Raw genomic sequence first — 26567 nt, 5'->3', positions numbered from 1 at the left:
CCAGGTCCTAGTCCGGCACTCTTAACCACTACACCACCCTGCTTTCTTAGAGTACTTCTGCTATGGGGCAGCTCTATAAATTGAGTAAAGATAAAGGTAAAGGTACCCCTGACTGTTAGTTCCAGTCGCGGACGACTCTGGGGTTGCGCGGTCATCTCGCTTTATAGGCCAAGGGAGCCGGCGTACAGCTTCCTGGTCATGTGGCCAGCATGACTAAGCCTCTTCTGGCGAACCGAGCAGCGCATGGAAAGGCCGTTTACCTTCCCGCCGGAGTGGTACCTATTTATCTACTTGCACTTTGACGTGCTTTCGAATTGCTAGGTTGGCAGGAGCTGGGACCGAGCAACAGGAGCTCACCCCGTCGCGGGGATTTGAACCGCTGACCTTCTGATCGGCAAGCCCTAGGCTCTGTGGTTTAGACCACAGCGCCACCCGTGTCCTAAATTGAGTAGGTAGGTCAGTATGGGGAAAACAAACTGTCACATAGAGAAGGATCTGAAATGTTTTCCTTGAAGCTTGAATTCGTTTTGTTCTGGCTTGTTTGCTCTGCCCCTGCCAGTCACTTGCATGATCCCATGTCCTGCAGAAGGTTGTCGAGAAGGGAATACAGCTCTTGGGCCGAACAGTTTCTCCCGCCCCTGCCTGAAAGCATCTGGAAAACTTGCCCCTGTGGGCGTGTAGGTGAAGTTGCATCCTCCACAATGGACTGCTTGTCCCTCTTAAACAGCCAGCATTGAAAGTCAAAAGCATTGGATCTACAGAACGAAACAATTTCAGTTCACAGAAGCGTCCCTTGCCCTTTTCACACTTTGTGGTTCCCGACAGCCACCCTGCTAGCATCTTCTCTTCCACAGATCTGAAATGTTGACTTTTCCAACTTTCAAATTTCCCCAAATGTGGGGCGCTAAAAAGTTTTAACAGGACTTGGGGAGTTCAAAAGATATTTCGGTTAAATTAATGCTGTAGTTTAGTTTTGCTTGGCAAGTGTGATGTGTGTAAAATTGCATAGAAATCGTTAAGAATGATTGCCAAGTATTTGCAGTTATGTATGTGTGTGTGTTTGTGTGTGTGTTTATTTATCAATCAATTATTATGTGACATTTTCTGAAGGTAAAATTAAAACTTTGGTTTTCCGGAAGCAGTTTATGTGCTTCTTCATCAAAGATAGACTTACTAAGCTAAATGTCCAGTCACAAAAATAACAGCAGATTTTAATTCCTCACACCCAAAAACATATTTTTAAGACCCTTCATTTAAGAAATGTGCAAAAATTAAGTTTTGCCCCTTAAAGTGACATACCCTACCACAGCACAGTCCAAGGGGATGAACTTTCAGGCTTCTTTGATTCTCTAATTTCAATATGCACCTGTCCCCGACTCAGTACAGTATGTATATTTTTGACAGGATCTAAGCCGCCCTAGGTTCCTTGCCATGAATTCGTTTGGTACCCAGGGGCAAAAAGCATTTGAGAGTAAACTTGCACCTTAAAAATGCTATATGGTCATGGTCTTGCAAATTCGCGTACAAATTTTGGGAAGGGGCGATAAAGGAAATTTCTGAAACGATAGCCCTTTAGACCCCAAACGGTGTCAATTTTGGATGTATCAAAGACAGACTTAGCATGTAAACCACTAATCGTTTTCGTAGCTTCTCGTTTGACCGTATCACAGGGCTGGGACAAGTCATTGGGCTTTTCTCATTTGGTTCAACATGGTAGCGTTTGTTCCTATTTCTGAGAAATTGACTCATAAACTAAGGGAATCTCGGGGTGCAAAATCCATAGGATTTTGCAGCCATTTGTTACTTATATAACAGGCCAATCACAGGAATGGCCTGTGATGAAATACGGCTTTATTTGGCATTCACAAAACTTGTTTTGTTCTCTCTCTGTATCAGGTCAGTTTTTGTTGTAACATCTAATTCATTGTATAGTCTCTTGAGAATGTACTTTGTTTTGTGAGGTAATGGCTGTGAACCTTGTCTTCCCCCCCCCTTTCCTTTATTTCATTTCATATTTCTTGTATCAGCTTCACAATAAAGTTTTGAAAGCTAATAAAACCCTACATATAACAATTCTGGCTGACACGTTCAGTGTGACGAGAGTCGCAGCTTGCAGCAGTTCAGAATAGCAGGTGTCTGGGATTAAACCACGCTTCCTTCGTGGAATGCCGATTAACCCGGGAAAAGGGACATTGCAAAATGTTTTATTTGTCGTTCCTGGAGGTTGGAGGGCTGCCTTCAAAAGGAGGGAGGGGCAGGGCAGGAATCTGCCTGTCTCTCTGCCCTTTTGCTGCCCACTGGTGAGAGCACACGGCGTTCTCTCCCAGGCAGTGTGCTGTTTGCCTAAAGAGACAACCTGCGTTTTAAGTCCAGTGAGATGATAATGGCTTAGTACATTCCCATCCTGCCTTTCTTTCATCACAGAACTCCCAAGCTGTTATATGGGGTTCCCACGGCAGTCATCCACCCAGGCGCAGGCCAGATCCAGAACTGTTTGCCTATGCTGCTCCTGGGCTAACTTGCCTAAGCAGATTGCATGTGTATCATATTTGTAGAGCTTGCTCTGTATGTTTGTGTTCTGTATTTGGGCAGATGAAACCTGAACACGAAGTGGTGTGAGCAGGCTGGAAGGGCAAGTGTGCCCCCCCCCCCTTTTACAGGTCAAAAATCCCATGCTTCACTTTTGTAGCCCTTCCCAACTGCAAGATTTGGAGCAGGCAACAGGCCACTGTTAGCTAAAAATGCCCGTGGAAACAAATAGAAGCACAGACCCTGAATTGGCCTCAGTGCTGGAGCCACGTCAGTTCTGCAGTTTCAGCATGAGTGTGGAAATCAGCACCAGGCTCCCCAAGAATTGACTTCCACTTTGGGAAATGAAATAGAACACATTTGTATGGGAAGCTCCCTTAATACAGAATCAGACTGTTTTGCTCAGTAATGTCTACACTGACTGGTAGTTGCTCTCTGGGATTTCAGACACGGGCCTTTCCCATTCCTTCCCGGAGATGCTGGGGATTGAACCAGGGACGTTCTGCGTGCAGCGCACCTGCTTTGCCGTCGAGCAGTGGCCCCTAGGGGTGGTCTCAAAAGTCTGTGGGTCTGTTGCAGCCTCAGGAGGTGGGAGGTGGAGGAGGACTTCTACTGCTGGAGACAGACATAGCTCTAGGGGTGCTTCAGATGCTCGGGAAGTAGCATGCCCAAGATGTGCAGAGAAAGGGAGAGAGGTGGACCAGTGGCGTCTTTCAGCAGCCAAGGAAGGTGGAAGTAAAAGGAGAAAACTGGTGGAGATCTCCAGTCTCTTCCTGGTTGACAGCTAATTGAGGGGGAATTCCAGCCTGTACACATGGAGGATGCTTGAAACGTGACAGGTAGGTTGTTGTGTCACAGACTAACAAGGCTATTACGCAGCTGCGCTGGGCTTTTAAAGAGGCATTTTCACCCCTTGGCTTTTCTCCACACCCCCTCCTTCAAAAACACCTCATCTCCCCAGCCAAACCCTTGGGTTGATTGTCAGGAAATGCTTGGGGGCTCGTTGGGCAACTTCTTCCGCTTTTTCCTTTCCTGGTGGTCTTCTCAAGTTACAGGAATCTTCAGATAGGATTGAGAGTTGGATGCGACTTTGAACTCACTTGGATCTGGACCCCTGCCTATTTGTTAGTAATGGAGCTGATAGCATTGTCTCTTGAGTACCGGTTTATCTAATCATAGGGGAATAGAATTTCTCCAGGCCACACTGGAACTTTTAGCAAGTTGGGAAATGGCTATAGAACTTGGAAGCCCCCCTCCCTAATTATATTTGTCATTAGTGGCACATGGAAGGCCTAGGTGAGAGCGGAGAAAAAGAACCAACTTTCTCCCAGTTTGCTGAATATTCCCTGCCTGGTCGCCTGGAGGTGATTCCTACTTGCTGCAGGTAACCGGACGAGTGGCTGATTTGCGTGTTCATTATAGACCTGTTATTTATTGAAAACCCATTTCTACAGTTTCACACTAACACACAGAACTAGTTGTGTGGAAAATACCCAGTGCGGATGTACCTTTAACATTTTAAACGTCTCTCAAAATGTGAGTCCTCAGCTATCACTTTAAACGACAATATTGCATTTTAATGCAACCTGATAAGCCTTCAGTTTGTTTTGAAGCTAAGGCCCACCATAGTTCTTTCTGCAGGGTGATGCTGATATTGGAGGAGCTCGCTGGTCCAAGCTTTCAAATTCTTCCTTTGGCTTCTGATGGTACTTACGCAACAACTTCTTTTTAGGGTTCCTTTGATGTCAGCGTCTCTTTGTGGCACTCACGAATGTATTGGGCAAGCAGAGCTTGTCTCCCTGGTTCAATTGGCCCTTGATGTTCTCGGCGCAATGCTTGTATTGATCGCCTCATTCCATTACTTTCCAGCTTTGTTGGCAAAAGATGGGCGAGATGAAGCAGGCTGTAAAAACACCGCCTTTAAAAACAACCCAAATCTGTCGCATTTGGTTGGTACAGGAAATTGCACAAATGGCATTTCAGAAGCGTGATGTGTCTGCCAGCCGTGATCTGGTTTCCCCCTTTTTTTATATTTGCGTAGCTTTTGAAAAATTTGTATAAACATGTGGGGGAGCCAATGAAAAAACAGCAGAGGGTAGAGAGGAAGGGGAAAGAAAACATTTTCTTAACACCTCTCTGCTTCTGCCTTTGCAGTATCTCACCTCACACCTGGGAGGCAGATTTTTTTGCTCTTCTTTTCTGTCTTCCACATGCTGCTTATCTCAAGCAACTTTCAACATCTGCATGGGACATCTGTAGGACGTTACTTAGAATCATAGAATTGTAGAGTTCGAAAGGACCCCAAGGGTCATCCAGTCCAACTCCCAGTGTCTAGCCCTGCAGCCTTTCTTCAGCTGACGTGTCTCTGGGATCTTTTCGTATTGCTTGCAACTTTTTCCCCCAGGCCCCAGCCTGCCCTGACGCAGCTCCTCCCGTGGCGAAAGCCTTGTGATACCTTTGCCCCAGCGAAACCGATAACTTCCTCTTCTCCCACAGAAGCTGACCGCAGACATTCTCACTGCTTGGCTCCCCGAGTTGCTGCAATCTTGGGAGACAAAGTGCTGTTCTCTCCATTCGCAGTTGCAGGCTTTGCCGCTGCGGGTGCAATAATACTAAATGGATCTGCAAGAACTAGTCGGGCTACCAATAACCCAAGACCAGAAAGCAATGACAATTTCCCTTCATCTCAGGACACGTCAGGCAGAGAGGACCTCGTATCTTGCAGCACCTCAGATAACCAACAACTGGGTGGGATTTTAGATGGGCATGCTATTCCAGGTTTCAGCTCCGAATTCTCTGCTACTGTGTGGCTCCTTATGCACTCAATATTATAAGTGTGGCACACTGTATAATTTGAACTTGAAATGCTTCTGGCTCCAAAGCCCTATCATCAACTTAGTTTACATTGCCACTTAACTTGTTTTAGAAGTTCAGACCTTTTTTTGGCACCGCGTCCTCAATTGTCTTTCCTGTGGATTTGCACAGCGAACAAGGAAAGGGTTGTGTCTAACCAACACACTCGTCCCTGTCTGGATCAGAGAATTGGGGGGGGGGGAATATGGGCACCTTCTCTGTATTTATGGCCTGCCCCAACTTTGGGTTTTTTGGGGGGGGGATTTCAAGCCGGCATCATCACAGCAGGGGGTTTAGTCGGTGCTGGGCTGTTCATGGGTACTGGGCTAGGTGCTGATGAATTGTCTGCATTTGCTGCCTGCTTGAAACCCTGGAATAGAAGGGCACATGTCTCATGAACTGCCTTTGGCTCTGGTGGGTGGGTGTGGCCGCCCCTACAGTCCTCTTCACCCAACTGTTTGGCCCTCCTGGAGGTAGGGAGGGCTGTTAACAGAATTTCCTGCAAGGTCCTAGGTTAACAAGTTCTCTTCTGGACTCTGAAATATTTCTGTGTGTTTCCCTTGTGCCAATGAGGTCCTCTCCACCTGCTGCCTACACTGATAGATGCTCAGCTACAATGCCTCTCGTGTGAAGAGGCTGTGTGTTTTCACATTTAGCTTCCTTGCTCTTTTCCGAACCAGGTCAGCTGCCATGCCCCTTATCTTTATGCCCCGAAGCTTATGTTTTGCGGTTGCCAGAGAGGCAGAAGGAAGGCTGAATCATTCCTTTGCTCTGCAGGTTTTTCACAGAATGTGTGTGTGTTTGTGTGGCGTCTGGATTTCCCTCTACCGCAAGATTGGCACCTCGGGAGGGTCTATATGTCTATAAAAAGACATGCAAGGGCAAAAATGCATGTGGATTTTCTGAAAATATCATCTTTGATGACCGGGTGGATGCTTTTGTATTCACCAAGCCTTTCATTCCCGCAGAATCAGAGGCATTTATATTCCAGGCTGGTCTTGTTTTCCTTTCAGTATCTCTCATTTGAGAAGGTTTGGCTCTTGTTTCAGGATCCTCAAGTCCTGGAACTTCAGTGTTTCTCCAGAATTTATTGCTGCGCTGGAACAGGGAGATTGAAGAGCAACCCGAAGGGAAGGGAAAAGAGGGAGATAGGAAGAGAAAATTGCCAGCCTAATGCTCCGAAACTACCCTGTGTCTCCTTTCTTGGCAGGTTCCTTAGAAAGAGAGCTTGGACGGCATGCAAAGTAGTGAAATATCTGCAGACAGCACTGATGATCCTCTTAGTAGTGGCCTACGGAGAAAGCGACAGCCGCGAATAGTAGTTATCGGTGCTGGGCTCGCGGGCCTCTCTGCGACAAAAACCCTCCTGGAGAATGGTTTCACGGATGTGACTGTCCTCGAAGCGTCTGACCGAATTGGAGGCAGGATACAAAGCGTGAAGCTCGGTAAGGGAACCATTTCCTTGCAACGTGGCTTCTGGTTCTCGGCCACCCTTTGCTTAATGACAGGACTCATCATTAAGATCTGTTTGGCCCTTGTGACCTGTTTTTCATGGTGGTCAGACTCTGGGAATCTCACGGGCAACTGAGCATGACAGCCAAGAGCCCCCCCCACCCACCCTTGGTGTGTGCCCCTCGCACTTAGGTTTAATGCCTCTGGACCTGGGGGCATTGAGCTATTGTCATTTCCCCTATTTATGATCGCCAGAAGGGAGTGCCGTTCCTTATGTAGCCAAAAACGGCGCTATCCATGTACGAGAGGGAGAAATCGTCAGGCAAGGCTTGGGGGGGGGAACCCCAAAGTAGGCAGAAGTACAAAAAACATCTTCAGGGAAAGAAAATATTGAAGGGGTGGAGGTTCAGAAATAACCCAAAGAGGAGGACCAAGTGAGCTCAGGGGCTGTAGATTGCTGTGGGGGATAGGGGTGGCGGGAACGTAATGGAGTGTCCCAGAGGAGGCGCTGGCTGGCTAGAGTGAAACCCCCTACATTTTGTTTAATGTCCTGCTTGTTACAGCTGATCGATGTGTCCTCCGTGAATTTGTCCAAACAATGTAGGGAGATTCTCCCTCTCTTTTCCTAGCAAAACAGATAAATATTACTCAGGGTGTTTTATTAGAGAGTGGGGTCCTTCATGTCCACTGTTCACTGGGCTCTGCAAAGTATCCCAGGATTTACCATGGCCTCATGCCTCATGGCCTCCTGCCTTTTTCCATTTCATTTTGCTTAAAAAAAAAAAAAAATCCTTCGCTCGTCTCGGTGCACGGGGGTCATTGTAGTTGTTATCTCAAATGCGCTTGTCATGCAGGCGGGTGTGGGTGGGGAGAGGCTGCTCTTTGTTTTCACACGTGGGTTTTTGAGCTGCGCTTGCTGCAGCCGGCTTGGCATGCAAATCTAAAGCCGTACCATTGGCCAGAATGGCGATGCGCAGCGTAAACGCCCCCCACCCCCTGCCTTCCGCATTCGTGTCCCTATAAATTGCACGCATTCCAGAGGGGAGCGGTGTTGAGTCTGTTACAGAAAAAAACAAAGGAGCCTTGTGACTGCTTAAAGACTTATCTGATCTGTGGCGGCAGAACCTTTCCCGGGCTGAAACCCACATCATCAGATGTGTGAAGCGTTGCTCTCCGCCGGCAGAGAAATATTCCTGAGCTTTGGGAAGAGATATCACAGACTACCTCTTTCATATCATGGGCTGTTCACACTCCCCTCCGTCTCTGTCCGTGTGTAGGGATTTATCTACAGGCTGAGGATAATATTTTGTGCTTGTTCCACAACACACCTGCCAGCCTCTTTTTATTTTGGCTGGCTATCCGGAAGAGCTAACAGAGACCTATCCAGCATCCTTAGGTCTCAGTGCTCGAGCACCTGTGTGCCAAAGTTCCCAGATTCCGTCCCTGGTCTCGGCGGCCCCTACCTATCATCAGTCTAGCTGCCACATTCTGGATTAGTTGTAGTTTCTGAGTCATCTTCAAAGGTAGCCCCACGCAGAGCACATTGCAGTAGTCCAAGCGGGAGATAACCAGAGCATGCACCACTCTGGCGTGACAGTCCGCGGGCAGGTCATTCGTCCACTTTTTTGCCTTAGCACAGAGTCAGGCCATTCGTTCGTCTTTCTCAGTATTGTCTATACGGTCTCTCCAGGGGTTCAGGCAAGTGTCTCTCTCTCAGCCCAGCCTGGAGATGCTGGGAATCGAACCTGAGACCTTCTGCATGCAAGGCAGATGATCCACAACTAAGCCACAACAGAAGGATGCCCTGGGGAGCATGTCCTTGGCTGCGCTGTAAATGACTTCCTTCTCTGCCTTTCTCATGGCAGCGAGCTGGTTTCCTTTACTATTTGGCTGTGCCCCTGTTATAATAACCGGAGAAAGGGGCCCTAGCCCCCCCCCCACTTCCTGCTCCTTGCAGAAGCCCTGACATCACGCCCTGCGGTTCAGTCGATAAACACACCAGCAGTAAATTAAAAGCCGGACATCTGAGGGAAGCGGAGGGGAAAGGATGCCCGGCAAGCCCAGCATCCGCCTTTCCATTCAGGAGTCGCTGCTGAATGCTTGGCACCGGCCTGCGAATGGGAAGTGGGTCGTGCACTGCTGATCCGCTGTTGTCAAAAATAGTCCCCCCCCCGGCAGGGTGTGCTGCCAGACAGGAGGGAATTACTCCATGCTCCAAGCCCTTAAGGGGTTCACTGCGTCACTCAGCACACCTGTGGGACGTTTCCTGGTTGTGGTCTTTATATATAGAAGGCCGGAGCTTCTCTGCACACAAGAGGGTGGGAGCCTCAAAAAATAGCACAGCTGCCCAGTTTTCGTAGGCGGACTCTGTGCGCTTCCTTGCTTTTGCACGTTGGGGAGTCTGTACCGCCCAGGCTCTGTGCAACCCACAACTTTGCGCACAAAATTCAGCATTCTTTGCGCACAAAATTCAGTGACAATGGCCACTGTTACACTCAGTTCCCCATCTGCAAGAAACCTTCCAGTGGGGTGGCACCTTATACTTTGGGACTCCCTGCCTGTTGGTAATCTCAAAGCTCTCCTGTGAGACCTGTCTGCCCCCCAGCCCCATTTCCTCCTATGATTTGTTGTTGTTCAGTCGTTCAGTCGTGTCCGACTCTTCGTGACCCCATGGACCAGAGCACGCCAGGCACCCCTATCCTCCACTGCCTCCCGCAGTTTGGCCAAACTCATGCCAGTTGCTTTGAGAACACTGTCCAACCATCTCATCCTCTGTCGTCCCCTTCTCCTTGTGCCCTCCATCTTTCCCAACATCAGGGTCTTTTCCAGGGAGTCTTCTCTTCTCATGAGGTGGCCAAAGTACTGGAGCCTCAACTTCAGGATCTGCCCTTCCAGTGAGCACTCAGGGCTGATTTCTTTAAGGATGGATATGATTGCAGAGGCCTAATTTTAGCCTTACGCAAGGGCAGTTCTGGCAGAAAACTCCAGCCCGGGGGGGGGGGGGGGGGGCTCAGGGTTGTTTTGTTATATTCCTATGGAAATATGCATTTGTCCCCAAATGCATGCGGGATGTAGGCGATTGCAGCCTTTGTTTAAAACATACCCACGACTGCGGTAGTTGTTGCATTACTTTCCCCGCTCTGTATCTCCGAGGGGGTCTTTTAGTCCGGAGGAGCATCTGTTGTGATTAACGTCACACTTTGATGTTGTACGTTTGCACCAAGCTCATCTGCTTTGAGGACTCTGGCTTAATGAGTTAGTAAACATTACAGGTGGCCCCGGTTATTTTTAGCCTGGCTCGTCCCTCTTCTCTGCTTTGCACATCTGATGCTGTACGGAACAAGGACGTTTCAGCCGGTGTCCTCGGCACTTCTGAAGCCATCATGTGGATCCCAGGGCACTCGGCACTCCTGGCATCTTTGCAAGGTGGATGGCGGCAGAGCCGATGTTCCCGCCGTCAGAGCGAGGGTCTCGCTTTCATGCATGCCCCCTCCTCAGTGCTCATGGCAATTCCCTTTTGAAGCAAGGTCGCCGCATTTCGGACTTTTCAGTTCAGAGAAGCGACGAGTAGCAGGCGACAGGACAGAAGTTCGCAAAATTATGTGTAGAATGGAGAAATTGTCATAGAATCAATAGAGTTGGAAGGGATCACGTGGGTCATCTAGTCCAACCCCCTGCAATGCAGGAATATTTTGTCCAACGTGGGGCTCAAACTCACTACCCTGGGATTAAGAAACTTCAGCTGGTACAGAATTCAGTGGCCAGGTTGCTGACCGGAGCAAGACGGTTTGAGCATCTTACACCGATCCTGGCACAACTGCACTGGCTACCAATTAGTTACCAGGCCCAATTCAAAGTGCTGGTTTTCACCTATAAAGCCTTAAATGGCTCAGCACCGCAATACCTCACGGACCACCTCTTTCCATATGAACCTACCTGGACCCTGAGATCATCTTCTGAGGCCCTTCTTTGTGTACCTCCTCCTCGAGAGGTCCAGAGGATGGCAACAGAACAGGGCCTTCTTTGCAGTGGCTCCCCATCTGTGGAATGCTCTCTCCAGGGATGTTCACCTGGCGCCTTCATTATACACCTTTAGGCACCAGGCAAAATTGTTCCTTTTTAACCAGGCCTTTGGTTGATCTGATTTACAACCTATACTCTTTTAAAACGACTTTTCTTTTTTTGGGGGGGGGGCGCTATTGGGTTGTTTTTATTTTTATAATGTATTTTGTGGTTTTATATCTTGATTTTATTCTGTGAACTGCCCTGACACCCTTGGGTATAGGGCGGTATATAAAGTATAATAATAATAATAATAATCATCATCATCATCATCATCAGTAGTCTCATGGTCTACCAGCTGAGCTATCCAGCAGCTAGTGGATAGAGAAAAGCTTTTCTTCCTCTTTCAAGACACTAGAACTTATGGACATCCGAGGAAAGATGAGTGTTGGGAGATTCAGGATGAATAAAATATACTTGTTCACGTAATTAAACTGTGGAACTTGCTTCCCGAAGAGACTGGGATAGTCACCAACTTGGATGTCTTTAGGCAAATTCATGGAGGAAGAGAGGGCTATCGATGGCTGCTAGCCAGGATGGGAGGGTGCTTCTGAACCCCAGTTGCTAGAAGCCACAGGAAGGGAGAGGGCTCTGTGTTCGAATCCCGATTGCTGGTTTCCCACAGGCAACTGTTCCCACACTGTGAGAACAGGATGCTGGACTAGATGGGCCATTGGCCTGATCCGGCCGGGCTCTTCTCAGGTCCCTACGGCAAAGGCTAGTATTGGTCAGTGGGGGTAGGTGGGGACCATGTCAGGAGTAGCCCGGCTCCTCGCGAGAAGAGGGAGAGAGGGAGTGCTGCTCAGGAGCAGGGCAGGGAGAGCTGCTCTTCAAGGGAAGATAGCTCGCTAAGCTATAGGGAACCTGAGCCCCTTTTGCAAAGGAGCCTCCTCCTCCTCCTCCAGCCTATCCTAGGAATTGTCTCCAAGCGAGGGAGCGGAGCAAGGGCTCCGTGATGCTGCAGAAAGACCCAGCACCACCAGCCAGACGAGATCGGAAAAAAGCTCACAGCTTCTGACACAGGCACAGAGCAGGGGGGCTAGGGGACCCAGGAGACATTGTTTCAGGGTGCCGAAAATTTGGTGTTGGGCGGGAAGCCGTAGGAATGTACTTCCGGATCCTGATAGTGCTGAACGGTCATTTTTTTTACTATCTCCGCTTGTAAATAGCAATGCTTAATAAATAGCCTTAGTTTTTAAAAAAGAGGCTCTGTCGTTACTCATGAGCAGTACTGGGGAAGATCCTGACAGACCATCTCTGTACGCAGCTGGTTTTCCGTGACAGCCCTTGGCTTTGCCTTCAAGCACCCTAACGTAGGACTTCTTTCTCTCTCCCCCCCCCCCCCAATAGAAAACGCTACTTTTGAACTGGGAGCTACGTGGATCCACGGTTCCAATGGAAACCCCATCTATCATCTAGCAGAAGATAATGGCTTACTCGAAGAGACGACAGACGGCGAGAGGAGTGTGGGCCGCATCAGCCTGTACTCCAAGAATGGGGTGGCTTATCACCTCACCAACAACGGTCAAAGGATCCCGAAAGATGTGGTTGAAGAATTCAGTGATTTATACAACGAGGTTTGTCGTCGACGAGTTATTTAAAACCAATCTGTAGACGGCTTCGGTGCGAAGCCGTCAGAGCGGTTCACAGGGTTGCAGGGTTGACCAAGGAGCCTTTCAAGAAGGGTTCGCAGAGGTGTGTTCCCCCCCACAGGGACACATCTGCATTGGTATCCACCCCCCCCCTTCACCCTGCTGAAATTATGCTTGAACAAAGCTTCCTGCTATCAACGCGAGGCTTTTCTGAAGCGTAATGATGGCAGAGGGATGGGGGAATAGGTCATTTTGGGATCCCCCTGACCAAAGAAACGACCCCCCCGTGGGCCAGAAATGGTGCCACCACCCCACACACGCACATTGAAGCCTGAGAAGCTTTCAGTTGACTGCAAGAAAGAGCTTCTTTCAGGTCTAATAACAATCAAGGAGAGGCATTTCTCCCCCTGGTGCTGGTGTGTATCTCAGCTGGGGAGAGTGAACTCTTTCCTTCCCACTTCTAACACCCCACCCACCCACCCATTGCAGATTGTGTCTGCCCTGAATTAACCTGGGGGCTGGCCTTGTATTGAAGCCAACAGAAGGTCTTTTTTTTTGCCTAACTGTTGCAGTGTGTGTGTGTGTGTGTGTGTGTGTGTGTGTGTGTGTGTGTGTGTGTAAGACACAGGGATCTTACTGGAAATTGCAACTGGCATTAGAAGGTTAACTCTTGACTCTCCAGCTATGCTGTACAGGACAATCACATCCTATCCCCATCCCCAGTTAAGAGTGAGCAAGAGCAAAAAACCCTTTCCCAGGCCTACCGGTAATTCACTTCTTCCTCCCCGACTTAATTGTCATTTTGCGTGCGGGGAGGGGAAATGTGGGTGTGTGGTCGTGCATGTGTGCACTGTTGCAGTTTGTGTGGTGTGCACAACAGCTTCTCCAGCTTGCAATTGTTGTTGTTGTTGTTTTTAATAAGTTTTTATTTAAGCTTTTCCATGGTGCAAAGCGAACATATAAACAGGGGAAGGTACATCTATGGTCTCCAGCTTGCAGTTGTTCGTACAGGCGCAAGAAAGTCTGGTGACCCTAGCAATCCGACATGACCCACTTGGGACTGTTGCTCTTAAGTTTGTCTCCGCTGGCCTGGTGGGTTTCTCTATCAGATACTCCTTTGGCCAGCCACAGTTCCAGCCCCCCCACCTGACACCCCTCCTGTCCCAAGTTCCAGGGTTTTCTGAGGTCCTGTTTCTTGACTCGTGCAAATCTGCTTTACTGTGCTTTGTCTCATTTTATCCTCTCCGGGTCCCTGAGAAAGTGGATTAGGTAGAGAGGTTGAGACGTGCCTGAGGCCACCCAGGGAGAGGCAGTTCATGCACACCAATGAGCTCCGCCACTCATAAATTGGCGCTTTGCTGCCTGTGCATGTGAAAGTGGGAATGGAGCATTTGGAATCACACCAGATAGCTATGCTCTCTCTCCACAGCTGGAGGCAGCATTGCTTCTGAACTCCAGTGGCTGAAAGTCACATGAGGCAGGGGGGGCCAATCTAGAAGCCTTTTAAAAGAAGATAAAGCATATTCATGGAGGAGAGGGCTAGCCATGGCTACTAGCCACGATGGTTATGCTCTCTCTCTCTCTCCACACAGTTCAGTGCTTCTGAATCCCAAGTCACTGGAAACCACAGGAGGAGAGAGTGCTGCTCTTGTGTTCGAATCCTGCTTGCTAGTTTCCCACGGGCACATGGTTGTCCACTCTGAGAACAGGATGCTGGACTAGATGGGCCACTGGTCTGATCCTGCAGGCTCTTCTTATGTTCTTACCGGAAGCCAAGAGCGGTAGCTTGCCTGCGTGCATCCATCACACAATTGGCGAAGGGAGGTGGTTCAGTGGCCGGGCATTTGCTTTGAATGCCGAAGGCACCAGGTTCCGTCTCCTGGTAGGGCTGGCGGAGACCCCTGCCTGAAACGCGAAGAGCTGCTGCATGCTCTGCTAGATGAACCAGTGGGCATACAAAATATTAAGCCTGCTTCCTGCGTTCCCTGGTGTCGGAGCTGCAGCATTCCAAATACATAAGCACCAACACATGGCTGCGCTGAACTGAGCCTCGGCTACAAGGCTGAGCGGAGAGTCAGACCTGGGTTTCCTGCTTTGCAAACTTAAAACAACAGGGCACTGTCTCCAGGCTTACATCACCCCTCTGCAGAGCTCACCCCTCCCCATGCGTGCATTGAAAGGCTAACCTGCAGTGCTCCATGCAGCCAGGGAAGCCAAGAAAGCAGGGTTCATGGACAGGCGTAGTGTTGCCTGTACCTGGAAGCATGTGTCCACAAACATGCACAGTCAAGCGGACTGTGCCATCTCTCAGGCTATGTGCAGTCATGGTACATGAAGAGGTCAAGCCCTGTACCGTGAGCCAGACTTGATATCTGTCCTTTTCACCCTACGGTTTCTCATATATGTGTGTGTTGGGTCCCATGTTGGGCAAAAGATTCCTGCATTGCAGGGGGTTGGACTGGATGACCCTCGTGGTCCCTTCCAGCTCGACAGTTCTGTGTTCCACAGTCCTGTGTGTGTTTACTCGTGAGGAAGCCCCTCTGAGTTCTGTGCTGCTCCCTCCCCTGTAAGTCTGCCAAGGGCTGCAGCGTTAGAGGTTTCCAGCACTGAGCCTGCCTGCAAAAAGCTATGGGGGCTACTTTGGAGATGTATTAGTCAGATCCTCTTAGAACATTCCTAGCGCCACTCAAAATGCAGGGAATTAGGGTCGACTTAATCTCTACTCCCTCCTCTTGGGGTTTTTCAGCGATTGGTTCAGATAAGTGTTTGAAGTTTTTAAAAGTAGGCCCCTTTTGTATGGAAGGAAAAGGGAAGGGCTCTCAAAAACAGGCTGTGGCTAATTGAGCCTCTGCCCAGTTACTTAATGTATTTTAATGTGGTTTTGCTCTCTCCTTGTGAACGTACAATCTGCTTACGGCCAGCGAGCGGCTTATGCAAGCTGATTGGCCTTCTGCTGAAGCCAAGGGTTGCAGCGGCTTTGATACCTTCGTGTAATCCAGGGGTTCTGACCTCCCCAAAGCAAGAGGGGTGGTCCCCGGTGAAACCCCCCAGTTCCATTCATTGCAGCGGGGGGAGGAAGCTGGGTGCCCCCTTAACTTTTAGCAAGCCTCTAGTTGGAAACACCAGGCCCTTGATCATGTAGCTACGTGATCAAGGTCACATCGCCCGCCTTGCCTGATTAGTTCCCCCAAATTACTGGCCATCAAAGGTTGTTTCCCCCTCTCTGCTTACCATGCATGTTGACGCAGAGCTTGTTATCCATGTTCTGGTGGCTAGTTTCATGTGGAGAGCATGACTTGGTGCGAATCGGGTTGGCAGGAACTCCATCCATGGAAAATTCTCAGAATGTTTAGAATTGCAACACTGTTTGAGGCTAAAATGGCCCAGTCTGGGCTGTGTTGCTGCCTTTCAAAGATTGCATTTGCTTCTGCGGCCCAGTTAGCTTGTTATAGGGTGGAATGGAACTTCTACGGTGTCAATTTGGTGATTAAATATGTGAAACTCTTTTGAGTTTCTTCTGGCGGTTCCCTCCCTGCGAGAAGCGAAGTTACAGGGAACCAGGCTGAGGGCCTTCTCGGTGGTGGCGCCCGCCCTGTGGAATGCCCTCCCATCAGATGTCAAAGAAATAAACAACTATCTGACTTTTAGAAGATATTTGAAGGCAGCCCTGTTTAGGGAAGTTTTTAATGTTTGATATTTTACTATGTTTTATATATGCTGAAAGCCGCCCATAGTGGCTGGGGAAACAACAACAACACTCAAGGAAGCACTATATAGATGCAAAGTATTTTGTATAATTAGTATTTATGTTACAAGGTAAATGTGTGCAGTTTCCCCCGGGTTTCCTCTAAATCTCAGGCAAATAGTTTATACAGTCGTACCTCGGAAGTTGAACGGAATTCGTTCTGGAAGTCCGTTCGACTTCCAAAGCGTTCGGAAACCAAGGTGTGGGTCCTGATTGGCTGCAGGAAGCTCCTGCAGCCAATCGGAACCCGCATCTGACGTTCAGGTTCGAAAGAATGTTCCCAAACTGGATCACTCACGTCCGGGTTTGAGGCGTTCGGGAGCCAAAACGTTCGACTCGCAAGGCATTCGACTTCCGAGGTACGACTGTATCTACACGAGCAAAAGCAGGCATTCATCAGTTGGTTTAATACTGTTTTTAGTGTCTGGTTTGCTCTAAGGTAGCCGTGGAACGCACAGCACACCTGACAAATGGCATTCCTTGCTTATGCAGCTGTTTTACAATATTATGTTAATATATTTCTAGCTGCAAACATGGAAAATATTTGTATGTCCATAACTAGCAGGTTCTTCTGGTAACCTGGAAGCATATTCAATACGCTTGTCCCATAATAAAAGAAACGTTTCCAGCAACCATTTCCTGAAACAGCTGTGCAGCTTTGCACTCCCACCACGCATGGAAGTAGGGTGTTGTTAACCCCTTTTGTGTGTCCCCTCTCCCTGTCTCGAGACAGGTCTATAACCTGACTCAGGAGTTCTTCCAGAGTGGTAAACCAGTCAATGCCGAGAGCAAGAACAGCGTGGGCGTCTTCACACGAGATGTCGTGCGCAAGCGCATCAAAGCCGATCCGGACGACTCGGAGACGATCAGGAGGCTGAAACTCGCCATGATCCAGCAATACCTTAAGGTATGGGCAGCGATGGCGGGGGTTTGCTTGAAACGTTGCAGCACCACATAGCATAGGCCGGCAAGAGCAAGTAGGAACGTGGCTTAGATTTTCAAAACCCCATTTGTGGAATTCTCTCCCCGGGGAAGATTGCCTGGCGCCTTCATTATACACCTTTAGGTGCCAGGCGAAAATGTTCCTCTTTAACCAGGCCTTTCCTGATTGACATCCTGTGCCCCTTTAAAATACATTGTGGAACAGCGGAGTTACAGTGGTGCCCCGCTAGACGAATGCCTCGCTAGACGAAAAACTCGCTAGACGAAAGGCATTCGCTAGCGGAAGGCTGCCCCGCAAGACGAAATTGTCAATGGGGCTGCCTCGCAAGACGAAAAAAAAAATTTTTTTTCGTCGCGCGAAAACCGCTATTTGCATTGGTACTTCGCTAGACGAAAAAACCGCTAGACGAAAAAACTCGCAGAATGAATTATTTTCATCTAGCGGGGCACCACTGTATTGGGTTGTCCTTGTTTCTGTTCTTATTATGAATTTTGTGTTTTTCTATTGTGATTTTATGTTGTAGACTGCACCGAGACCTGCGGGTATAGGGTGGTGTACAAATTTAAATAATAATAATAATAATAATAATAATAATAATAATAATAATAATAATGTTTTGTTTAAATGTCTCACCTACCCACCCTGTCCATGAATGCTGGAAATTGGTCTGTGCTAGCTGGCTCTAATAGGAGCTTTAGTCCCCCAAAATATCTGGAACGCACCAGGTTGGAGATACCATGTGGAAGTATGAAGTTGCTTTTCACCGACCCCAACCCTTGGCGCAGAGGGCCTTCTCAGTAGCAGCGCACGCCCTGTGGAACGCCCTCCCATCAGAAGTCAAGGAAATAAACAACTATCTGACTTTTAGAAAATATCTGAAGTTTAGGGAAGTTTTTAATGTTTGATTTTATTTTTAATATTCTGTTGGGAGCTGCCCATAGTGGCTGGGGAAACCCAGCCAGATGGGCGGGGTATAAGCAAAATATTATTGTGAATAATAATAATAATAATAATCATCATCATCATCATCATCATCTGGGGTCTCCAGGGAGGGTCTTCTCCAGGCCCGTTACCCAAGATCCCTGTTGAACTTTGGACCTCTTCCATCTGCTCTCCTGCGCTGGGATGATGGGTTTATGCAGCCCCAAAATATTGGAATTCACCAGGTTGGGAAACACTAATCTAGTCCAACATTGTGATTCCAGCAATGGTTAGCTAGATGCCTTTGAGAAGGTCTCAGTCAGGACTTGAAGGGTGCCCCTCTTGTTTCTGTCCCCAGTATTATTTATGAATGAATGAATGAATGATTTGTATGCCGCTCTATACCTGTGAACCTCAGGGCGGTTCACAACATCTGGTGTCTGTTTGCCACCTCTGTACACCAAGCTTCTGCTTAGTCATCCTCACCCACCGATGGACTTAATCTCAACTGTCTACTCCAGAGGTTCCCAAATTTATTTGGCCTACCATCCCCTTTTAAGGGGGGGGGGACATTACTCAGTGCCCCCTCTGGAAATCTACCTTCTTTAAGTGAATAAACAGAAAGATGCAGAGACAAATTTGCATTCTTTTATGTATCTATATCTCTGCCCACAACATAGGAAAGAAAGATGTTGTTGTAAATACAACAGCTTGAAGCATGAAATTATAAATACGCAGGTGAGCTGCGATCCACTTCCTAGGCCTCAGTGAAGCTGAAAAGGGTTCTGGGAGAACCCCTTGTCCCCCAATTGCACCCGAGGCTACTAGCACCCCCCTGGATTGTTCTAGCTATCCCCAGGCGAGTGGTGTTGCTCACTTTGTGAAACACGGGTCTAATCCTTTTTTAAAGCCTTAATAATAATAATTTTATAATAATAATGTTATTATTTATACCCCGCCCATCTGGCTGGGTTTCCCCAGCCACTCCGGGTGACTCCCAACACAATATTAAAAACACAATAAAACACCAGCCATTAAAAACTTCCTGATACAGGGCTGCCTCCAGATGTCTTCTAAAAGCCAGGTAGTTGTTTATTTCCTTGACATCTGATGGGAGGGCGTTCCACAGGGCGGGCGCCACTACTAAGAAGGCCCTCTGCCTGGTTCCCTGTAACCTCGCTTCCTGCAGTAAGGGAACCGCCAGAAGGCCCTTGGAGCTGGACCTCAGTGTCCGGGCTGAACGCTGGGGGTGGAGACACTCCTTCAGGTATACTGGGCCGAAGCCATTTAGGGCTTTCAAGGTCAGCACCAACACTTTGAATTGGTGTTGATATGAGTTGGTGGCTATCCCCTGTTAACCACTTCATCACTGCTTTACACCAGCACTAGGAGAAGAACAGCCCCCAACTGAAAGCCCTTCTTCTCTGCCTGCTTTTCCCTAGGTGGAGAGTTGCGAGAGCAGCTCCCACAGCATGGACGAGGTGTCGCTCAGCGAATTCGGGGAGTGGACCGAAATCCCCGGGGCCCACCACATCATCCCGTGCGGCTTCATGAAGATCGTGGAGATCCTCTCCCGCGCCATCCCGGAGTCCGTCATCCAGCTGAACAAGCCGGTCAAGTGCATCCACTGGAACCAGTCGGTCAGCAAGGAGATCGAGGGGGTGGCCGACCACAACAGCGACCGCACGGGGGAGCGGGACGTGGGCTTCCACGTCTGCGTGGAGTGCGAGGACTGTGAGTTCATCCTGGCCGACCACGTCATCGTGACGGTGTCCCTGGGGGTGCTGAAGAAGCACCACGAGAACATGTTCCACCCCAGGCTGCCCGAGGAGAAGGTGATGGCCATCCAGAAGCTGGGCATCAGCACCACGGACAAGATCTTCCTGGAGTTTGAGGAGCCCTTCTGGAGCCCCGAGTGCAACAGCATCCAGTTCGTGTGGGAGGACGAGGCCGAGGCCGAGAGCCTCACCTACCCCGAGGGGATGTGGTACAAGAAGATCTGCAGCTTCGACGTCCTCTACCCGCCCGAGCGCTACGGCCACGTGCTGAGCGGCTGGATCTGCGGGGAGGAGGCCCTGATCATGGAGAAATGTGACGATGAAACCGTAGCAGAGACTTGCACTGAGATGCTGCGTAAATTTACAGGTCTGCGGCTGCCCCCACTGCCTTTGCGTTTGGGTCCGGAGAGCGGAAAGGGCAGGGCCGGGTGGGGCGGGAGGCAACGCATTAAAAGCTGTCGTGACTTTCCCGGAGAATCATGGGAAGTGTAGTTTACTAAGGGTGCTGAGGATTGCAGCTCTGTGAGGGTTCTCCTAGCAACTCCCAGCATCCTTCACGAACCACAGTTCCCAGGGTTCTTTGCGGGGAGCCATGATTATTAAAGTGGCACGGGACTGTTTTATAGGTCTGGTGCGGATGCGACCATGGTAAAGTAAGGAGTGGCGCTATGGGTTAATGTGTCATGCTCAGATTTTAGCTTTTCTACACACTTAATGGGTCCCCTTAGCCAAACTTATGTCTCAGCCTCAGTACACCCTGCTGCATTAAAGGGGTGGTACTGATTGCAGGTGTGCAAAGCTCTGCAATCGAGTTCTGCCTTTGTTGGTCGTTATTGATCTTCTCATTACTTAGGACTCTTGGTAAATTTATGAGGACCCTGGAGCGCAGCTTGGAAAATGCTGCCATGGATCCTCCTGGGAAAATTATCCCATGAACATCGCCTGCGGACAGGGTCAGATCGTAGACTCTGTCATCTTTTCCATTCGTGATCACTTGTGCTTGGTGCCCCTTTCATCCCAGAAACTATTTATCTAGGGGGACTTTGATTTCCCCCACATGTTAGCATAATGGATTATTTGGATTTGCTGTCCAAACACCCCGGACTTCAGGCAGGCTACGAGCCATTGACAACTGTGGCTCTTTGTAAACCTGATTAAAGTGTTGCCTCGTTCAAAACAACTCAGTTTCTTGTACACAGCCTTTGTTGGCTAAGCCCTCGGGTGTTAGGTGCCTGGGTTTCAGGGGAGCCAGAAGCTTTCAAGTTCACAGGATTGCTGTATCTTCTGGCTGCTGCCCAACCGTTCAGGAGCTTCACGGGTGCAACTGTGCCTCTCGCCCTTTTGCGCTCTATGTGTGTGTTCCTGAGGATGATTTTAGCCATACTAAAATCCCAGCTCTCCTTTTGATCTTTCCACGTTGCTGGTCTTCTGTGGTACTACTCAGATGGCTTCAGCATTGGAATTGAGCAACACCTTTGGTCTGAGGTCAGTAGTCAGTCGCCAAAAATGTGGTTGCCAGCAGGCCACCCATCTTCTAAGTGTGGCAATCTCCTGTTCCATTGCCGAGTGGCGATCATCTCAGGAAAAGGCTGTAGTTCAGAGATAGAACATCTGCTTTGCAACATCCAGGTTCAGCCGCCAGCATCTAGCAGGACTGCGAATGTCTTCTGCCTGAAAACCTGGAGAGCTGCTGGTCTGACCTGATATAACACAGTTTCCTATATTCCTTTCTGGAGTTGTTGTTGTTGTTGTTGTTGTTCAGTCGTTCAGTCGTGTCCGACTCTTCGTGACCCCATGGACCAGAGCACGCCAGGCACCCCTATCCTTCACTGCCTCTCGCAGTTTGGCCAAACTCATGTTAGTAGCTTCGAGAACACTGTCCAACCATCTCATCCTCTGTCGTCCCCTTCTCCTTGTGCCCTCCATCTTTCCCAACATCAGGGTCTTTTCCAGGGAGTCTTCTCTTCTCATGAGGTGGCCAAAGTACTGGAGCCTCAACTTCAGGATCTGTCCTTCTAGTGAGCACTTAGGGCTGATTTCTTTAAGAATGGATAGGTTTTTCTGGAGTTGTAACAAAACTTAAATAGTTGTATGAACAATAGACTAATCTCATATTAATAAACGGACAATAAAATTAAACGGTGCACTGATAACTCACAATAAAGTCTAAGCGTAACACGTTGCTGCTGCTGCTGCACACACAGCGAAAACAACCTGGGAGTTAAAAACTCAACTTGATTGGTGTAAGGGACGAGCGCTTCAGGTTGTCTTTGTCGGTGGGAGAGATCGTGTCTCACTGGTCAGCTACTGCCAGTCTTGAGATGCGCAGTCCCCAGTCCCAAAAGTGCTAACCTGCCACTGTCCGCCCGCTGCAGTGGTTGCTTGGAGCTCAGCGTATCACTTGACAAGAGAATTGAATTTTTGCACCGGCCAAAAAAGAACCCAAAAGTTTGACTTCACCCCCAAAGGTGCACCCCTCCGTTGTCTCCTGAGACAGACGGATGATAAAAATACAAGAACATAATCAAGGTAGGACCTTTGAAATTAAGTCTCGTCCCCAAGAAAAACCCTGAAACAATACCCCATCCCGGGAGATGGCAGAGATTGCACCTGCTACACTACAGTCCTGTCCCTCAATACTCCAACCCAAGATTAAAAACTCATACTAGAAACATGGATTGCAGTGCAATGATTTCCTCCAGAACACGACTCTTTCAATTAATCCATCCAATGTTTGTCTGAGCCACCAGGAATCGCTGTGCACATGTGTGCACATTTTCACAGGTTCATACAATATATACCTGGTCAGCTGAACTTGGATTATTTTTCCAGGCTTCTTTCCCCTGACAACTTTACGCCTTCTCTTTCGGTCTAGGGAATCCGGACATTCCAAAACCTCGGCGGATCTTGCGATCCTCGTGGGGCAGCAATCCTTACTTCCGCGGCTCCTATTCCTACACTCAAGTTGGGTCTAGCGGAGCGGACGTGGAGAAACTCGCAAAGCCACTGCCTTATACCGAGAGCTCCAAGACGGTTGTAAGTATTATCCCGGGAACGAATCCCTCGAAATGGCTCTGCCAGAAAGAACGCTCGTTTGAAAAACGGGCCGTTGGGTAGGAAAAAATCTGCAGCAAATTATTAAAACTTGGAAGGGTGCAGTTTTTTTTTGGTCTGGGGTGTAATAATAATAATAATAATTTATTATTTATACCCCACCCATCTGGACGGACCTCCCCAGCCACTCTGGGCGACCTCCAACAAAATATCAAAATACAATAATCCATCAAACATTAAAAACTTCCCTAAACAGGGCTGCCTTCAGATATCTTCTAAAAGTCAGATAGTTGTTTATTTCCTTTGGCATCTGGTGGGAGGGCGTTCCACAGGGCGGGTGCCGCTACCGAGAAGGCCCTCTGCCTGGTTCCCTGTAACCTCACTTCTCACAGGGAGGGAACCGCCAGAAGGCCCTCTGCACTGGACCTCATTGTCCGGGCTGAACAATGGGGGTGGAGACGCTCCTTCAGGTCTACAGGGCCGAGGCTGTTTAGGGCTTTAAAGGTCAGCACCAACACTTTGAATTGTGCTCGGAAACGACCAAGGGCCAACGGTCACTTTCTGTCCTATTGCCAATATTAAGTGAATTAATTGACGTAGAAGGCTTTCTAGTTAGCATTTAAAACAGCTTGAGAATTGTAGGCTGGATCCTCCAGTCCCTAAATATTAGCCCCAAAGAACATGCGAGGGCAGGCTGTGCAGTCACAGGATGCGGCAGAGGGCGACATGGCATATGGGGAGTGCACACGCCACCATTGGGGATTATGGGATGCCAGCACGATCCACAGTCCTCATAGCATTTATTTAAGATAGTATTTTTATGCTGCCATAGTATAAACTATCAGGGCAATGTATAGTGGTAGTAGTAGTAGTAATTAAGGTTTAATAAGTTAACTCTTTATATTTGGGCAACTTTTCTGCTGTACTTTCTTGGAAGGAGAAAAATAATCATTTCCATAATAACAATTTAAACAATTCATTTAACTAAAGCAATAACATTATAGCATATGTATCCATGTTCGTTAGCTGATGTGGTTAAACTATTAAAAAAAAAAACTTTAGCACACATGCAGAACTTAAAACAAATCCTTATTTCCTGATGAATTGCCTTTGGACTATAATGCAACTTAAATAGAAAACTATCTTTAGAAAGATTTTTCCTCCAAAAGCATTTTATTTTAAAAATCCGATTTAAATTCCCCCCCTCAAATTTTTTATTTTATTTTATCCACCCTGATTTTCAATGATTTCTATGCAATTTTTCACACGTTTTACCCAAATATTAATTCAACCCAAACCTCTTTTGAATTCCCGTGTCGTGTTACAGCGGTTTTTTTGCACCCCTCGTTTTTGGAATTTGAAAAGTTCAACACACCCCACTCAGGCAGTAGTATCCTTTGCCCGAGGCGTACAGGCCTCCCCCCAAACACCATGCATCCACGGAACATGCTGCGTTTGTGTGTATCTGCAAAGGGCTGTTCTCTTTCGAGACGTCTTTGGCTCTGCACATCTCATGAAAGACCTTTATTGCCATAGCTGTCAACTTTTTCCCTTTTTTAAAGGGAAATTCCCTTATTCCGAATAGGATTTCTCGCAAGAAAAGGGAAAAGTTGGCAGCTATGTTTATTGCACGAATGGAGAAGCGCTTGCATCCACGCAGTTCCGTGTGTGTTTTTGCTGCCCTGTGTCATGCCATCCCCACAGCATTCTTACAGGGTGTATTTTCCAATACCCCTCTGGATCTTCGACTCTGCCCATGCAACAATGGAAAGATAGAGGACTTTATTCACTTCTTCCTCTACTGCCCACTATATGCCTCAATAGGATCTAGGCTTCTCCCTCTAATCCCGCCGACTATCGCCAGGGACGATGACCGCATGAAATATCTACTGGTGGATGCCAACCCCTTGGTTTCACGTGGAGTGGCCATCTACATATTACAGGCCCTGAAACTCAGGACCACCTTTTTGGCCAACTTCCCTTAGCCTTAGTCTTACGTATATTCCCAACATGGACACTGTTGTCACGCCCGCTAGTGCTTTTTATTTTATTTGTTTTAACCTGTACGATTTTACTTCCAATTGTTTTAACTGTATCTGTTGTATTCTTTGCATAATTGTGTCAGGCTACTGCCTGGTCTTTTACTATGTGCTATGGCCATAGGGCTAATGCAATAAATAAATAAATTGATTGATTGTGTCCAGTCCTTGCCTTCCCCTGACATTTTTATCTCTCCAAAGACCTTTTCCTGACGTGTGTTCTCTCCCCCTGTCCCCAACCTCTTTCCTCCCTCCCTCCCTGAATCTCCAGCCTATGCAGGTGATGTTTTCGGGCGAGGCCACTCACAGGAAGTATTATTCCACTACCCATGGTGCTTTGCTTTCTGGCCAGAGGGAGGCGGCCCACCTCCTCGAAATGTACCAAGACCTCTTGCAATGCAGAAACTGACAGAGGGGCCTGAACCACTAACTCGTGATTCCTTTTACAGTTGTGTGTTTAAAGAAGTCTTTCTCCCCCCCCCCCTTTTCTAAAAAAAACAAACTAATTAAAAAAAAAACACATTTTTATCTTTTTATATCTCTATCTCTATAAAAGTCTTAATTATTTTGACCTGTAGTTGACTGATGGTAGTTTATTTCCATGTACTGTATCTGTCAACAGGAAAAGGTTGCTCTTCCTGTTTGAGTGAAAGCTATCTCTTTTTTTCTTTTCTTTTCTTTTGGTGTAATTTTGATTTCTGATTGCACATCTGGTGCTTCTTTTGGAGGTTTTTCTCCCCCTCCCACCCCCCCTCCCCCAGGTCCCTGGTATTGTAAGTGCCTTCTATATTTCAATAAATGTTGTCATAACCACTGTGCGCTCGTGTTGTGGCTCCATTTCAGCGGGGCTTGTCTGATCAGTGTTCCTCCGTGGTGATCCTGCGGGGCATTGCTTTCTTTGCCGAATTTGGTTTTGCAAGTTCAGCCTTGCAGTTGCTGGAAGCCACAGGTGGGAAGAGCTGCAATTGGGTCCTTCTTGCATGCTTCCTGCAGGCATCTGGTTGGCCAGTGTGGGACCAGGATACTGCTGGACTAGTTGAACCATTGGCCTGATCCCGCAGGGCTCTTCGCATGTTCCTGTGCCCCTTTGTCTTGGAAACGGAAGGTTGGGCCCTGTATTTGGGTATAAACCGTGCCCGGATAATCTCTCTCTCTGTGTCTAACCCTTAATTGTTGTGCCTAAACTCACAAAAGCGGGTTGAACGTTTCCTCCAGCAAGCTAGACAACACCTTTTGTGATGTCCTGTTTGGGCTAGCTTAGTTCCCATAGCTGAAACAGCAGTTCTACTAGGGCTAGGCGATAACCTGGTTTTCAACATCATGATACATCACATCGCCATATACTGATATATCACAGTGTCTGAAATAAGGATGGAGCTATGTATTGCCTGGCTTCGCGGTTTTCCCCATCCCGTGATATTTGCGTAGCATTCACACATACACACATCACGATTCACGATATATTGCCAGGTCAAAAAGATGAAACCGATATCATGATATGGACTTCCAACTGGTTTGGGACGATATATCATTATATCGTCCAGCCTTGCAGCCCACCCTTTGGGGCTACGCTGTGTGGCAAGCTGGTATCCCTTTCTT

The 26567-nt window shown here is 48.2% G+C and overlaps 1 protein-coding gene across 3 annotated transcripts in view; it reads left to right on the top strand.

Moving 5' to 3' along the window:
* SMOX (spermine oxidase) overlaps positions 1–25786 on the top strand; it is a 49987-nt gene extending 24201 nt beyond the window's left edge. Inside the window, exons 2-7 of one of the 3 annotated variants that reach the window (XM_033160960.1) lie at positions 6593–6827; positions 12247–12473; positions 16967–17140; positions 19540–20242; positions 22751–22911; positions 25240–25786. In XM_033160960.1, the coding sequence (XP_033016851.1) occupies positions 6620–6827; positions 12247–12473; positions 16967–17140; positions 19540–20242; positions 22751–22911; positions 25240–25377 (1611 nt within the window). In that variant the 5' untranslated portion in view covers positions 6593–6619 and the 3' untranslated portion in view covers positions 25378–25786. Of the gene's footprint in view, positions 1–6592; positions 6828–12246; positions 12474–16962; positions 17141–19539; positions 20243–22750; positions 22912–25239 lie in introns of those variants that run through there. The other 2 variants (XM_033160961.1, XM_033160962.1) reach the window with 2 other exon arrangements.
* Positions 25787–26567: the final 781 nt, after the last annotated feature.

This window comes from Lacerta agilis, chromosome 9, assembly GCF_009819535.1.
Source record: "Lacerta agilis isolate rLacAgi1 chromosome 9, rLacAgi1.pri, whole genome shotgun sequence".
Taxonomy (NCBI): Eukaryota; Metazoa; Chordata; class Lepidosauria; order Squamata; family Lacertidae; genus Lacerta; species Lacerta agilis.
The sequence above is the reverse complement of the archived record's forward strand: the minus strand, read 5'-3'. Positions and strand labels throughout refer to the sequence as shown.